The following is a 17343-nucleotide window of genomic DNA, read 5'->3' as shown; positions in this document are numbered from 1 at the left end:
GGGGGTGGGGGCGGGGGGCGGGGGGGCACGGTCTGGTCTGCGGGGCCCCACGCTGGCCGGGCGCTGAGCGGGTCTCGGGGCTCCCCGCCGCCCTCCGCCGCGGGGAGCTGGGCGCCCGCAGACCCCGGCGCCCCGGGGACGGCCCGGCGGCGCGGAGAGCGGGGAGGCTGGAGCCCGCTGAGGTCATTTCCTGTGCCTGCCCGCGAGCCGCCCGAGGAGCCGCGGCGGCCTCGGCCTTGAAGGAGGGGGCGCGGCGCCGCGCTGCACGGGGCGCCGCGAGGCCCGGCTCGGCTTTGTGCCGCCAGCCCGCGGGCACCCCCCGCCCCGCGCCGCGCCGCGCCGCGCCCCGCCCCGCCCCGCCCCGCGCCCGCGCCGCCCCGCGCCCCCTGCCGCCGCCGAGCGGAGACCGGGCGGCCGCCGCGGAGCCGGCCCAGAAGGACGCGAGGTCAGCGGAGGGCGCCCGGGTCCCGGGTGGGCGGCGGGAGGCGGGGCGCGCGGTGTGCGCGGGGCGGGGCGGGGGCACCGGCGGGGCGCGGAGGACCGGCCGCCCCCGGCCGTGGGGCGACTCCGGAGCAGGTGCCTCCCACCTGGCGCTCGGGGCGCAGGCAGCGCGGGCGGGCTGGGGGACGCCCCCTCGGGAGGAGCCGCCCCCCTCGGGAGCAGCGGGACTGCGCCCCGGCTGGGGCCCGCCGCCCCCGGGAGGGGCCTCGGGCGCGCTGCGGGCTCCCCGCCGCGCCGCCCGGCCTCTCGCTCGGTCCCCCCTCGGCTCTCCTCCCCGCCTCGGCTCAGGTAATCTCTTCTGTGATTTCTCGGCGGCCCCTTTATGGACTCTGTTGGGTCAGGCTCGGCTCCTAGAAGCAGGTCAGCCAAGCAGAAAAGAAAACAAGTTGGGCGCTGAGTGACAGGCAGGAGCCTTAGAGAGGACTCTGTCACCTGGAACCTTCTTGGGGCGGGGGTGCAGGGGACGCAGAGGCAGTGCAGACCCTCACTTGGAAGTAGACTCCGCTCCCTGTTGGATCTGTCGCTTCCAGGACAGCTCTAAAACTTTTACTGTGAGTCCGTCTCATAAAACTCTTTTCTACAGAGCCTCAGTTCCAGGTAAGACTTTTTCTACTTTGAAAGATCACCTTAATAACAATTGCATTGGAAAAGTCGTGAGTTCTTTCGCCAGGCGTTTTGGACTGTCTTCTACCTGCCAGACTTTCTGTATGGTAATGTCACCGAACACCCAACACTTCTGTATGGTAATGCCATCTAACACTTGATAGAGTTTCTGCGTGTTATTATCCCCATTTTACAAAGGAGAAAGCAGACTCAGAAATTGTGATTTGCCCAAGGTCATATAGCTAAAAAAGTGGAAGAGGCAAAACTCAGACCCAAGCCTCCTGTATTCCACATGTGGGATGTGGTTCACCGTTGCCCACTCTCCGTCCAGTAGGCTGCTGAGAGGACCTGCTTAGAGCTAGGTGATGGTGGTGGGGGTGGGGATACCCTGTGGTCTCAACTCATTGAGACTAACAACTGAGTTGAGAAAATGTGGTGCCGCTCTGCCCTTTTCAGAAGTCACCAGCTCTAGGGAAGAAGCATGTACCTCCTACTGTGCTCCCTCACCGTGCCCTCGTCTTTACTAGTCCCTTTTCTCAATGAGGCTGTGTGACCATATAGGGAACTCTGTGCTCCTTGTGGTTTGAAGAGTGCTTGATACATGCTGATGTTAAGGTGTGAGGATTCCCTCACTCCTGATCTGGGCGAGTTCACAGCAGGCTGGCTCTTGAGCCACCATCCTGCATTCTCTGGATAGCCCAGCTGAGCCTTCTCTCCCTTCTGTCAAGAATGAATTCAAAACTGATCTCCTCCGTGGGGAAGCAGGCACTTATTGCTGGCTGGAATATGAATTCGAATAGTCTTGGGGAAGGCAATTTGGACTATTTGGCCACTTAAAAATGTATATCCTACATTTCCATTTCTGAGACTTTATCCTTCAGATATACTCTGATGCCTGTGGAATGACATATATTTGTTGCAGCTTTGTTTTAGCTAAAGGTTTCAAACAGCCCAAATGTCTGTCAATAAGGGACCCTTATAGAATACAGCTGTTAAAAAGCATGGAGGGAGGACAGGTCAGGTGTGTATGTTGATATAGGAAGAACTCTCAGTTATAAGTTAAGTACAGTGTGTATTGTGTGTCCCCATTTGTGTTTGTGTTGTGCATGCAACATATATGTGAATGCTTGTGTCTGCACTGGATATCTCTGAAAGACATAAAGCCCCATAGCACAGCTGCCTCTGGGGAGAACTGCGGCTGATGTAGAGGGGTGGGAAGAAGCCTTACTTTATACCATATACTCTTTTGTTCAGTATTCAAAAATAATGAGATAAAATAATTTTTAAAAATCCCGTTCTTGGGATCCCTGGGTGGTGCAGCGGTTTGGCGCCTGCCTTTGGCCCAGGGCGCGATCCTGGAGACCGGGGATCGAGTCCCACATCGGGCTCCCGGTGCATGGAGCCTGCTTCTCCCTCCGCCTGTGTCTCTGCCTCTCTCTCTCTCTCTCTGTGACTATCATAAATAAATTAAAAAAAAAATTAAAAATCCCGTTCTTGCTGAAATGGATCTGGTAGTGAACACATCTATGGACCCCATCCCCTAGTATACCCAGGCACTGGTGGTTTGCTTTTTCACTGTCGATTGTAGCTGTCATTATTGAGTGCTTACTGTATGCCAGGCTTCTGTAATATCACCTTTTTTTTTTTTTAAAGAATTTTATTTTATTTAAATTTACTTATGATAGTCACAGAGAGAGAGAGAGAGAGAGAGAGAGAGGCAGAGACACAGGCAGAGGGAGAAGCAGGCTCCATGCACCGGGAGCCCGACGTGGGATTCGATCCCGGGTCTCCAGGATTGCACCCTGGGCCAAAGGAAGGCGCCAAACCGCTGCGCCACCCAGGGATCCCTGTAATATCACCTTTAATTCTCAAAAGAAATGACATAGTGTGGTCTATAAAATTGCCATTTTTAAAAAAGATTTATTTATTTATTTGAGAGAAGGGACAAGTGGAGGGAGGGACAGAGGAAGAGAATCTTCAAGAGAACTCTCAGGTAAGAGCAGAGCCCACACAGGTGCGGGGCTCAATCTCACGATCCATGAGATCATGATCTGAGCTGAAACCAAGAGTCAGACACCTAGCGGACTAAGCCACCCAGGCATCCCTGAAGTTGCCATTTTTGAAGGTCAAAAAATCATTAAATGCTGATAATTTCATATGATTCAGCCTAATATTATTGCCCTCCTTTTGAAATATTATTACTTTCAATTTCAAAATGGCGCTGAGGCTCAAGAGGTTAAGCAAATGGTTTAAGGTCACAAGATTAATTAGTGCCAGAGCCAGGACTCAAACCCAGGCTTGTTTGATGCCAGAAGGGAGGGGAGGACCGTAAGTACTACACTCTGCTGTTTCTCTTTACTGGTTATGTTCTCAAACGATGCTACTTTTTTTTTTTTTTTTTTTTTTTTTTACGATGCTACTTTTGATTGTCCTAGTCCCTTCTGGTATTTAAATCCCGGGAGGCTGGAACATGCTCGCCTTTTCCTGTCTCTTCCAACATTGTGAAATGTGCTGCTTAGCACCCAAGAGTAAAATGCATATTGTTGGCTTGATCAGATGACAAGGTGCGGGCAGAAGGAGCTATGCACTTGTGTCTACTAACCCTCCCGCAGCTCTATCCCCAGAAAGAGGGCACAAAGCTCTTCTTTCCCACAGTTGGACGGGTGGCCAACAAAGTCGAGCACTTTTAGAAGATGGTGGTGGCCCATCACTAGCAAGCGGAAATGACAAAAGGCGCTCACACTCAGGGAGTGAACCATAGTGAGGTGACATGGGAGAACCCAGTGGAAACTCTACCCAGAACAGAGTCGCTGATACCTTGTGAAGCCACCTGAGGTGACCTCTGACCTCTTTCTTTTAGGGTCTTGTATTGGCTGGTCCTCTTTGCAGGGAAGTTCCAGGATATGCAGACTATAGACCTGAGGCTCGCAAGCCGTGGGATCTTTACTCATCTTTATGTTCCCAACCTTGTACATAGGAATCACTTCACAAAAGTTGGTTGAATTAAATTTATTTATTTATTTATTTATTTATTTATTTATTTATTTATTATTTTTTTATTTTTTGGTTGAATTAAATTTAATCTCAGCATCTTGTCAATTTCTGGTCAAATCCCTAAACTTGCCAAAGCCATCCCAGGTCAAGTCTGTGTTTTCTCTGATATAGGCCTAGAGTCTGAAGTTACCTGATGATCCCTGTGGGCTCTTTGCATCACCCACCCTGCACGCAGCCCCAGCCCCTGCCTCGGAGGTATACTCCACCAACCTCTGGGCTGTGTCAGTCCAGGATGCCGGGGTACTGAGGGAGTTCCAAAGCAGGGCTCCAGGTGGTGCAGTCATTAGACTGCCTGAGTAGGTTAGACTGACTGAGCAGTTTAGCATGCTGGGCGCTAGTAGGAATCAAGAGAAGTGGGTTTCACAAGAGCGGCCATGAGTTGATTTTTGTAGCTGGGGGGAGGGTATAATGGGGACTTACTGTACTATTCTCCCTACTTGTATATATTTTAAGCTTTCCAGAATAAAAAATGAACAGTTGTACTAGGTTTTGTCCCTTCTCTCATCTCCCCATCTGTTTTGCCATTAATGTTCTGTGTTAGGCTAGTCAGATAGCATGAGGCTCCGCCACCATTATTGAAGCATCTGCACAGAAAGAGGATGTTCTATATGTTGGGAGATTGGGATTTTTGGCCCAGTTCTGATACTACTTAGGTCTGTATCTCAAGTCATGGATGTGATGGGTTTTCTTATTTGTTCATTGTGAGTAATATCTCTTGTCCTACATCTCAGGGATATTGAGAGGAGCAGGAGAGAAATCACACCTGTCACAATACTTTGGAAAGTTAAAAACCATTCTGTAAATTCTCTTCTGCTCATCTTTGCACATCTTTATGGGAGAGACAAGTGCGAGGTGATTTAGCAGGTGAAGTTCAATTTGCTGGTAGTTTGCCTTAACATCTCATGTTTTATAGCTGCTGTGGCAACCACCTGCTTCTGTCGGAAGAGCCTCTGGGCCATGTGCTTGGCAGTAGGCACCTTGCTCCAGTTCCCTTTTGAAAGCGTATAGCTCTCCTCACATGCTGAGACAAGCCTAGCACAAGTCCAGCCCCGACACTAGCATTTCCAGAGCAGGGAGAGGCTTCAGCAGAGCACTTGATCTGTTAAAAAATGTGATGTCATAAGATGCTTGATTGGGAAAGGACTCCCTGCAGTCTAGGTATAATTTCAGATATCAGGGCTAGGCAGAGGCCAGTGATGTGTTTTACTTCCAAAGCTCCTGGAGATTTTGATGATTTGGTTTTCCACTGTCCTCATGAAATCTGAGCTGCAGCTTTGACAGTCAATAACAGGGAATTAAAATACACCGAACTCTTTCAATGCCACGAAAGGATTAAGTTTCTCTTGCCCCTTGGTGTTATTTGGGTGTTTTTACTGCTAATTCTTAGCCCTCAGCTAGATTGCAAGACTCCCAGGTCCTACTTTCAGATCTGCCGCTTTTTTTATTCATATGAGAAAAAGCAAAATCCCTTTAAAGGACAAAGCAAATCAAACACGATGAAGCCTCCCGGCCTTCTCTTCTCCAGAGGCTCCACAAGATTCTGTTTTGTCTTTTCAGCTGTGATTTTAGCTCAGAGAAGGTCATGTTTTGTTTTTGTCTTTTGTCTTCCTGCCCCGTTCCAGTCGGTCCCAGTCTTTTGAGGTGGGGATTGCTGGGAGGTCACAATGTTGGGATTGTTCGGTATGACAGTCCGGGGAGAGCAGGGCTGAGGTCACATGTCCAGTGTTCTGAGCTGCCCAGAACCCAAAGACTTAGATACTAGACCCATCAGTGTTTAATTGTTGGGCCTTTCTCTACAGGTCTACTGACCCTGCGTTCTAAATGGAAAGTCGAGACTCATGATAAATGTCTGTGCTTATAGAGGTTGTGGTGTCAGAATGTTTGAGACCAGGATGCCCTGGAAAATCTTGAATATAGGTTCACCTTAGTGCCAAGGATCCTGAAAGATCCCATAAAATAGTTATCTCAATCTTAACAATCCAGCTCACTCTTTGTGAAATCAGAATTCTTTTTAGTTTCTGGATAGGTAAAGAGCACAGCTGCTAAGAGTAGGAATTTTGGAACAAGTATACCATCCCCACTACATACTGGCTCTAGAACTCTGTATAGCCTCTCAGTTCCTCACTGTCCTCATTGTAAGAGTGTCTTGCTTTACATATCTTCATGAGGATTAAAGAGGCCACACAGGCCTGGCATACAATAAGAACACAATAAATCATAGCTATTTGTGGTATGGGAGACAGATACTTGTAAAAGTCAAATGTGAGGTGATTAACCCATTGAAGATAAGCTCATTGGTTACCAAGATAGTATCCGGCAACAGTACAGGAGGTTCTGGGTTTTCTGAGGCCATGTGGCTCCTGAAGAAGTGAAAAGGGATTTAAAAACAAATTTTTAGTACAGAACTCTCTAGGCATGTATTCAAATAGAGAAACAAATATAAAGAACTCCCAGGTGCCCATCAACTAGCTTCAAAATATCAGCAATTTGATAAATCTTATTTCATATATCTCCTCCCCACACTACTGCTAACCCTTAACCATGAAGTATTTTATTTTTCATTTTTATTGTTTTATTTTTAAAAGATTTTATTTATTTATCTGACAGAGAGAGAGCACATGCAGGGGTAGGGGAGAGGAAGATGCAGACTCCCTTGTGAACAGGGAGCTGGACTCCGCTTGATCCCATGTCCTGCAAGGGCAGATGCCTAAAGGACAAAGCCGTCCAGCATTCCTACCATAAAGTGTTTTAAGGCATATATCCCAGATTATATCATTTCTCCTGTAAGTCATATGTATCTCTGATCCCACTGTAAAAATATTATCAACCTAAAAAACTAAAAGTCATTCCTTAACAATCACCTGATGCTCGAGTAATCATATGTCATGGTTTGGGGCAGACCAAATTTATGTATGTTGCCAAGCATCATTATTACTGGGGGGGAGGGGCATTTTTAAAGTCCTGATGACAGATGTGTCTTCCAGCTCATTGCTCCTTTGTGTTCACTCTTCTGTGTCCTCTCTCTCTGCTTCTGTATTTTCTCATCCCCAGCCTAATTTATCTTCTCTAAAATTTGTCCAGGAGACATCTGAGTATATTCCCCCAACTGGGAATATTATAGGTGTCTACTTGATTTGCTCTGAATTTGTATAATTGATGCAAAGACTTGTGGAATTCCCCAGAGTCTGCCTCTGTAGTCTACCTACAGTCTACAGCAAAATGTCTACCAATTTTTTGGTTTGCATTTTCGAACTTAGGGTGAGAATCTGTTCCAAAAGAGAACACCTTTTTCTCTAAAAATCTATATAGGGGCAGCCCCGGTGGCTCAGTGGTTTAGCGCTGCCTTCAGCCCAGAGTGTGATCCTGGAGGCCTGGGATTGAGTCCCACATCAGGCTCCCTGCATGGAGCCTGCTTATCCCTCTGCCTGTGTCTGTGCCCCTCCACCCCCATGTGTCTCTCATGAATAAATGAATAAACTCTTTAAAATAAAAATTAAAAAAATAAAAATCTATATAGATGGGGGCACCTGGCTGGCTTAGTTGGTGGAGCATAGGACTCTTGATCTCAGGGTCGTTAGTTCAAGTCCCACATTGGGCATGGAGCCTACCTGAAGGAAAGAAAGAAGGGAGGGAGAGAAGAGGAAAGAAAGAAAGAAAGAGATAAAGACTAATTTTTAAATAGATAAATCTATATAGGTGTAGTAGAATCATTACTAAACTGGAAACCAGGGTTCTTCCTCCAGTTAACTATGTGATCTCAAATGAATCTGTCCCTCACTTTAAGTCTCCCCTAAACATCGTCCCCCTCATCATTCCTTCCCCCACAGTCTACCCCATTTCGCTGCTCCCATTTATCTGCGTATTGAAGCAATTTGAGTACATGGTAATTTTGCTATTAGACTTTCCTAAGAGTTCCTTGGAAAACTCAAAGATAAGGGGACCTCTTTTATTTACCTTTGCATTTCCAGTGCCTAGAACAGTGTCTAGCATATAAATGTTTCTTGAATGGATACATATTTGTTAAATAGGTAATCAAATGAAAAACAAACGAGGCCCTATTTTTTTTTTTTTTTATGGCTGTCACAATGAGTTCCGGAGTTTGCTCAGCTAACTTATGACTGAACGGGACACACTGAGCTAAGGGAGGTGGAACAGAGGGAGAGCAGTGACTGGCATCCCCTAGCCCTGTTTTCTCGGCCCTCCTCTTCACATCCTTACTGATCCTCTCCCCTCGCTGTGTGCTGGCTCCCAGGGCTCCCTGGAACAGCTGGAAGTTGCTCCTGTCATGGCAGAACTCAAGGTGGAGACCCGGGCCAGTGTGGACTGGCAGAAGCGCTGCCTGACCCTGGAAACCCAGCTCTTCCGGTTCCGCCTGCAGGCCAGCAAGATCCGGGAGTTGCTGGCGGACAAGGTGAGTCCTGGAGAGCTAACTGGTGTCGCCGCACAGGTCTCTACCAGAGCCAGACACAGAGAGACAGAGTTGGAGTTGGAAAAGGTGAACTTTCTCCTTCTTCCACTTCTCCTTCTTCTTTTTGAGTTATTACCCAATTTTTAATTGAAGTATATTTGGCATATAACATTATATAATTTAAGGTACACTACATGTTAATCTGATACATTTATATATTATAATTTGGTTGCCTTTGTAGTGGTAATTGGCACTTCTATCCCATTACATAATTGTCATTTCTTTTCAGTGGTTGGAATAATTAAGTTTCAGTTTCCTAGCAAGTTTGATGATTATAATGCAGCACTGTTGTCTATATTCACTATAGTGTGCATTAGATCCCTAAGCTTGTTTACTACTCATTGCAGGAAGGTGAGCTTTTTATTTATTTATTTATTTAAAGATTTTATTTATTTATTCATGAGAGAGAGAGAGAGAGGCAGAGACACAGGCAGAGGGAGAAGCAGGCTCCAAAGCTCCATGCAGGGAGCCTGATGTGGGACTCCATCCCGGGTCTCCAGGATCACGCCCTGGGCTGAAGGCGGTGCTAAACCCCTGAGCCACCGAGGCTGCCCAGAAGGTGAACTTGTAATAAGATACTTTCCACACATGCAAAATGAAATCCAGGGTGTTTTTTTTTTTTTTTAAGTCCAAAATCAAAGCAGGTTACTAAGCTGCATCTTGCATTCTTTCCTGCTTCAGAGAAATGATAGAAATCTTCTTGGTCCTCTATTACCTCTTGCGTCAACTGTGGCTGCAGTGGAGGTTCTATTATTCCTTTATTTCTTTTTCAGTGTGAGGAAAGAAGATGTTTTAGGGGAGAAAAATGGAAATCCTCACCCTACTGTCACCTTCTATTAAGCCTAAGAGCTATGGAAGGCAGCCTGGTTTCCTGGTGATAAGGACACAGGTTTTGGAGCCAGACCCACCTGGCTCTGCCACTTACTAGCTGTGTGACCCTGGCAAGTCCCTTCACCGGTAAGGGAGGGACACAAATGTCTGCCTTTCAGTTATTTTGAGAATTGTGTCAGGTCACATATAAAGGTTTGGGCATGCAATAGGCCTTAAATGGGAACAATTATTGGCTTTCTAGGCTAAGGTGGGCTGGTCTGGGAAACTGACCATCATTTGTAATGTTTCTCTAGGAAAGTGCATTCTAAACAGCTAACTTTCAGAAGCATTTTGGAGCATAACCTATATGGGGAGTAGAGACCTGCAGTAATACATACACAGTCTCACACACACACACACACACATGCACGTATATATGTGTATATATTAACCGAATCAACTATCTTCTTTCTAATTTTGTTTACATTATCCATCTGCTTAGCCAACCTTTCTTTCGTAGTACAAAAGTGAAATTCAGTCCACTCCTCTCTAAGTAATGTCAAAGTCTGGTTTGTAAAGCCTGAGGAAATAGCCTGTTTTATTGATAACCCCCCCCCCCCTCCCTGAAGTCTAGGAAGACAAGTTATTGGCATTATTCTGCATTTCCACTGCTGAGGTAGTGGCCCTGGACTAGCCTGAAGTAGAACTTGTGAGCTTTGGGTCTGTTGTCATTGCTGTCTCCTAGTTCAGGCTTTGCAAAACAGAAACCAGCAGGGTTCCTGTGGCTGTGATTCAGGTACTAAGAAAGGGTGAAATTCAGCCACCTCAGCAAGAGGGAAGCAGGCCTTAGATAGTGGTTCTCAAAGGATGGTCCTTGTCACCCATGCCAGAAACCTGGAGAGCTTACTAAGCACGTACATTCCTGGGCCCCACACCAGTCCTCCTGATCCAGGGCTCCTGGGGGTGCCGCTCATAGTCTGCATGTTTAACGAGCTCCCAGAAATTAACTTTGTACACTGTAGAGTTTGAGAACTTTGCCTTAGGATATGTGAGTGGAGGATAAGTAAGGGTCTCCCGGCTGGTTTAAAAGATGTCAGAGGAAAGAGACTTCTGTTCCTAGTAATGTGGACCTCAAAATAACCTTTAAAAAAAAAGACTGCTGTGAAACACCTAAAAATATTGGATTAAATATTTAAATTAATATTATTTAGAGCCACGAACTGAAGAAAATAGTGGGCAAAATGAAGAGGAAAACCCAAGTGGTACTCAACTCTGGCAGCTCAGTAGGACAGGCTGTGTGACTGGCCTCCCTGGAGCAGTGAGCAGTGTGAGGTTTAATCTGTAGAGACAGAGATGAGGTCTGGCCCGTTGGAAGCTGGAGCTGAAACTGAAACTTTCATGTAAAGTCAGGACTATCAAAGTACTTTACCATAAATAAAAAGGTAGACAAGGAAAAAAATCATCTACCAATACAGGGAGATAACAGAACAGCATTTTATGCTTAGCCAAGGCTCTGGACAGAAAGAAAACAAAAGAAAGCAAAATAAAAGTCCTCCTTGAGAACCTGATGATCGTACTGGCTTAGCATTAGAATTTATACTATTTGTGTGGATTAGGAATGCTAAATCCTAGGCCAGTGATGACCCTAGGAGACCTCGTAGGAATAGATACAGAACCTCTCTAGAGAAACAAGACCTCAGCAGATCACACAGGATTCTCCCAGGAAAACAGAACCCATAGTAAAGATAAATATATGATCCAGAACAACTGAATGCTTGAGAGAATAATCTGTCCTGACAAGACATTCTTTTTTTTTTTTTTTTTTAAGAGGGAGCAAACCAAGAAACAGACTCTTTTTTTTTTTTTTTTTTTTTTATGATAGTCATACAGAGAGAGAGAGAGAGGCAGAGACACAGGCAGAGGGAGAAGCAGGCTCCATGCACCGGGAGCCTGATGTGGGATTCGATCCCGGGTCTCCAGGATCGCGCCCTGGGCCAAAGGCAGGCGCCAAACCACTGCGCCACCCAGGGATCCCCTGACAAGACATTCTTATATATGTCTCCTGTGACTGATATATTTGGATTTATTTCTACCATTGCATTCTGTGTCTTCTACTTACTCCTTTTTTTTTTTTTTAATACTCTTTTTCTTTCTGGTCTAGACTTAATAGACTTTATTCCATTCTCAACTCTACTGTTTTGAAAGTTCTACACTCCATTTATTATCATTATTCTAGACTTAAATTCCAGGCTTAAAGACTGCTACTTGTTCCCCAGTATCTGTTCTCCCCTTCTCTCTCATGCAAATAAAAGCCTCGGGCAGCCCGGGTGGCTCAGCGGTTTAGCGCCGCCTTCAGCCCAGGGCGTGATCCTGGAGGCCCGGGATCGAGTCCCACGTCAGCCTCCCTGCGTAGAGCCTGCTTCTCCCTCTGCCTGTGTCTCTGCCTCTCTTTCTCTGTGTCTCATGAATAAATAAATAAAATATTAAAAAAAAGAATGTCTTGTCACATACAAGGATGTAGCATTGCTGTATGAAAAGTTGGAAATATCCTACATGTCAATCAACAGGGAAGTGGGTAAACATACTGAGTGTATTTGTACAATGTAATACTACCTTGCAGGTAAAAACAAAGCAGGTGAGCTAAATGTATAAATCTCAAACACCACCACTGAACAAAAAAGATGGGAGGACTCATAGAGAACAATATGGTTTATATAAAGTTTTAAAACCTACAAGATGGTCTAGCTGTTGTTTAGGGATATATGCAAATGAGGTAAAATGTAAACACAATGAAGTGTGGGGTAGATGCTAGAAGTGAAATTTAAGAGTATCCTGGGGATTTCGCTTCTCTGTAGTGGCCAATTTCTTTTTTCTTTTTTTGTAGTGCCCAATTTCTTAAAGATGTCTAGAAGCAGATATGCAGAAATTAAGATTTGATAAAGCTAAGTAGTGTATACGTGTTTTAAAATATTATTCTCTGTGTGTTTCCTGAAATATTTCATAATAAAAACTATCTTAAAGTGCCTTCCTCCCCTATACCCTAGGGTCCTTAAACACATCAATAAACACCTTCTTTCTTTGCAGCCCCTTGGGTCTAAATAGGTTGAACTTTTAGAAGATTGGCCCTATCTTCTCTTCCAGGCTGCCTTTGATTGTCATGTAGCTGGAATGCCATTAAAAGTTGGGGGCTCAGAATATGACTTGGGTAAAGAAAGGGGAAGCATGTGGACACGGGGCAGAAGAGACTGGGGTGTGGGATAAAGGAGAAAGAAATCTTGACTAGGGATCACAGACTGGAAGAATTAAGGAAGAGTACCAAGACATTAGCCCAACACCAGACCTCTTGGCAGGAAACCTTAAAGCCATAAATACCATGTTGCTCAATGTCATGCCTGTGCCTATCACCTGCAATCATCCCCAAACCAACAGGACAGGTTCAACAGTTCACTTTGAGATTTTCCCCAATACGTCAATAGGAAGAGATGACTCAGTTTTCTCAGGAGAGCTCGTGCTGGGGCCAAGCCCGGGTCCTGTCTCTGTAGCTGCTTCTAGAACTTGCTAGTTAATTATCACCAGTACCCACCTACACCGGTGAGCCAGGTCAGCTGGGTCCCTATGACCAGCCCTCTCACCCGCCAGCCCGTGGGGATTGCACTGTCTGGATGACTGTGCTCACTCATTGCTGGCTGTTGTGCAGGGAAGGCCAAGCCTGGGTGCTTCCCAGGGGACCAGCCCTTCCTGGGGTCAGATACTGCCCACTGGCTGCTAAGGCTTAGAAACCTGCCCTTCCTCCATCCCCATCCCACAGCCTACTCATACTTGCCTCCCTCTTTGCAGAATTGCCATTCTGGACATGGAATGATCTGTGCTAAAAAGAAAACATTTTTTTAAAGAAAAGATGTCAAAGTTACCACATAATCCCTCACCTAAGGGTGAGGGGAAACAGTATTAGACCTTATTTCTGCTGTTATACCTCGCCAGGCCTGGTGTGCCGTTGCCATGGACATGCAGACTGCCAGGACCACGTAATTCTGTAGCCAGGTGAATTGTGGGTTCACTTCCTATCCAGTACAGGAGTCGAGGGAATGGCTGAGGTCTTGGAGTTCACATATTGCTCTGCTCCCTGGCACCAGTCCTGTCGTCCCTGCTACCTCCACTCCCCCACCGCTGGCTCTCTTCCTTCGTGTACTGAAGAAGTCACAAAGGCTGTTCAGATCATTTTGAAACTTGATACTGTTCTTGGAGGCTGTATAGATGGATCTGAAAGTCCCTTGGATTTTTTTTCATTCTTGCTAAACTTGTGCTTTAGTTATGCCATCCGAAAAGTGGGAGTGTAGTAACTATCCACAGATGGGCTATCCACAGTAGAAATTACAATGATGAACACATGGCATCAATAATTAGAACTAACACAAGTTTTACATTTTTTATTTATTTACTCCCTGTCTACTTCCAAAAGAGATTTGAGTGGACTTACAGGAAGTAGTAATATAATAAAACATCCCTCATTTTTTAGCTTGAATATTTTTATTTATTTAATTTTAAAAAAAGATTTTATTTATTTATTCATGAAAGACACAGAGACAGAGGCAGAAACATAGGCAGAGGGAGAAGCAGGCTCCATGCAGGAAGCCCAATGCAGGATTCGATCCCGGGACTCCGGGATCATGCCCTGAGCCAAAGGCAGACACTCAGCCACTGAGCCACCCAGGAGTCCCAAGCTTGAATATTTTTAACCGAAGCAGCTTTTCCCAGATGCATTCCAATAGGAAGGTGTACTCTTCCTCTTTTCTAGAATTTCTTACTCGCTCCACCAAGATTTTAAAATGCAATAACTCAGTTTTACATTTATAAACCAAAAATTTGTAGTTTAAGACTTTTATTTCTTGAACAATGAATGGTTCAGTTCAGTCCCCTTAAACGAAGGAACAATTACTGTCACTCCTCCCCTCTCAGTCTATAGATTATACAGAGGCAGTGATTCTCTGTAGGCATCAGTTTCTCAATGTATGGATAGAACACAGAGGCCAGAAAAACATATCTTTAAATACCTCAATTTATGAAAAGGCCAGGTACTATGAAAGGAGAGTACTAGGGCTGTCAGGACTAGCTGGAACTATGTTAAAGTCTGCATAAAGTCATCACAGAATTGACCTTAGCTGACAGATCCAATTTGCTTTGGGAGCGGACACCTTCTAGAACTTTATTCACTGTGTATGGGCATGTGTGTGTGTGTGGAAAGAGAGAGAGAGAGAGGCTTTTTATTCTCCTGCCTATTTTTAATAGGGTCCACTATAGTGTTTTTCTGGAACCATAGTATTGATAGAGCTCTGTATCACTAAAGCCATTTGAGAAGCCCTGTGATGATGTGGGCTTGGCCCTAGAATGTATCCCAGAAGTTGTCTATGCTTAGCATTCTGGGGCCAGTTTAGTGTTTTTCAGAGTATGGTCTGTGGGTCACCTGCCTCAGGATCACCTGAGATTTTCTTCCCAAGCTCGTTCCTGGGTCTCAGCTTCAGGCTTGCTAATTAAAACCCTCTGTGGGTAAGACCCAAAAATCAGCCTTGATTAAGCTCTGCATGGGTCATTACACCCCTGACAGTGAGATCTAAATATTTTTTCTTTTTTTTTTTTATTTAAATTTTTATTTATTTATGATAGTCACAGAGAGAGAGAGAGAGAGAGGCAGACACACAGGCAGAGGGAGAAGCAGGCTCCATGCACCAGGAGCCCGACGTGGGACTCAATCCCGGGTCTCCAGGATCGCACCCTGGGCCAAAGGCAGGCGCCAAACCGCTGCGCCACCCAGGGATCCCTATTTTTTTTTTTTTAATTTATTTATGATAGTCACACACAGAGAGAGAGAGAGGCAGAGACACAGGCAGAGGGAGAAGCAGGCTCCATGCACCGGGAGCCCGACGTGGGATTCGATCCCGGGTCTCCAGGATCGCGCCCTGGGCCAAAGGCAGGCGCCAAACCACTGCGCCACCCAGGGATCCCGACAGTGAGATCTATAGCCATGAACTCTTGCCATGGCCTTGCCTCAGCCTCATTCAGCTGTCTTTCTAGTGGACATCTTGAGCCCCATGTGCCCCAGAGGAGCAGGGTAACCCACAGATAAGACTCAGAGCCCTTTCTCTCCTGTATTATCTGTAGTCAGACACTAGGGCACCTCATGGTGCTGTATTTTATATATTTGGGACTAAACATCGGATTTTAATTAAACAAAAGATCTAGTAAAAAAAAATAAGTTGAAAGCCACTGTCTTTATAACCGAGATAACCATTTAATAGCTGAAACTGGAGGCTGCTACTCAGATGCTTGCAGGTTAACTTACAGAAGTGAGACAGGTGGGTTTTGGGAATGTGCTAGAGCTAGACAAGAAGGCCACTTATAGCCATAAGAAAATGTAACCCTAGCATGTCCAGGTCTGAGTTTTCAAGGGAAGCTAGGAGCCAAGGATTGTATGTGGAATCTCAGTTTTTACTGAGATTTGCGTATGAGAGGCACAGTGGCTACCAGTATAGTTAGACTCTGGAGCCAGCCCTCCTGAGTTATGCCTCTCAGCCATGTGACCTGTTAGCTAAGTTACCCAACCCCTCTGCATCAATTTCCTTATATACACAACAGGGCTAATGGTAGTACTTGCTCCCTCCTATTGGGATGAAGATTAAATGAGTCAATACGTGTAAGTGTTTTAAGCCAGTGCCAGACATGCAGTGAGTGGCCTTGTTCTGTCACCTAAATACCCCTAAGGCTGCCTATCCTACAAGACACCCTGTAGACGATAGTTGGCAGCCTCTGGCTTGAAGCCATTCTTGCTGTAGGTGGATCATAAGTCAGATAACCATATGATTTACCATCTAACCCAAGACACTCTAGAGGGAGAAAAGAAAGCTCTGTTAGTAATTATTGTGTGACAACAGGTGAACACCAGACTGTCCCAGGCAAAAGCATCATCTCTGTATATGAGAAACCAACAAGTAGCTTACTGTAAATGGCTCAGTAAGAGCCACACAGTATACGTGAGCTTTACATGAGCCACTTCATGGGGGGATCCCTGGGTGGCTCAGCGGTTTGGCGCCTGCCTTTGGCCCAGAGCACGATCCTGGAGTCCCGGGATCGAGTCCCACATCGGGCCCCCGGCATGGAACCTGCTTCTCCCTCTGCCTGTGTCTCTGCCTCTCTCTGTCCCTCTGTCTATCATGAATAAATAAATAAAATCTTAAAACAAAACAAAACAACATGAGCCACTTCATGTAATGTTCCCAGCAACCTTCAGAGGTGAAGACTCATTACTCTTTTTTCTCCTGGTGAGGAAACTGAGGCACGGAGCAGTTAAGGAACTTACCCTAAAGCCACACTGTGGCAGAGCCAGTCAGGTTCAACCCTTAGTGCTTCCCTGTATCTGTCTCTGGGGTGAGTGCAAAGCAGTGGTAAGAATGTTGAATCCCTTTTTCAAAGGACAGCTGAGCCCCAGCAAGTGTGGTGCTTGGTTCAGGCCACAGCTCAACACACGGGACTGTGCTGGGAGTGCAAGAGAGTGTCCACCACAGTTGCTGCCATGGTGCTGCCATTTCACAGCATTGTGAGTGTAACGAGGAGCTGTGGACACGGAGATTAAACACCAGGTTGGCACCAAGCGCATGTCATCAGGTCGCTGCGGCCAGTGCCAGGGCCGCTTATTTACGAGTCTCCTGTGCCGATCACAGCTGGTGAGAGTGGATCCGCCTCAAAGCCATCTGCCCGAACCTGACACCTCCTTGGCTAGTGCATCACCCAAGGCCCACAGACTCAAAGGACAGCTGAGGACATGGTACTAGGGAACCCACTCACAGAAGAAATAGAACCCAAAGAAGGGGTGGCCCCGTATACAAGTGTAAAGGACAGTCTGCCATCTTGAAAAG

At 46.2% G+C, this 17343-nt stretch overlaps 1 protein-coding gene across 4 annotated transcripts in view; it reads left to right on the top strand.

Moving 5' to 3' along the window:
* The first annotated feature begins 359 nt into the window (after positions 1-359).
* PLEKHH1 (pleckstrin homology, MyTH4 and FERM domain containing H1) overlaps positions 360-17343 on the top strand; it is a 49318-nt gene continuing 32334 nt past the window's right edge. For 2 of the 4 annotated variants that reach the window (XM_041758972.1, XM_041758968.1), the window contains exons 1-2: positions 360-445; positions 8411-8569. In XM_041758972.1, coding sequence (XP_041614906.1) covers positions 8444-8569 — 126 coding nt within the window. In that variant the 5' untranslated portion in view covers positions 360-445; positions 8411-8443. Of the gene's footprint in view, positions 446-467; positions 790-821; positions 1099-8410; positions 8570-17343 lie in introns of those variants that run through there. The other 2 variants (XM_041758971.1, XM_041758969.1) reach the window with 2 other exon arrangements.

The sequence above is a fragment of the Vulpes lagopus genome, chromosome 6 (genome assembly GCF_018345385.1).
Source record: "Vulpes lagopus strain Blue_001 chromosome 6, ASM1834538v1, whole genome shotgun sequence".
NCBI lineage: Eukaryota > Metazoa > Chordata > Mammalia > Carnivora > Canidae > Vulpes > Vulpes lagopus.
Note: the sequence above shows the minus strand (reverse complement) of the source record. Positions and strands in the feature narration are given on the sequence as shown.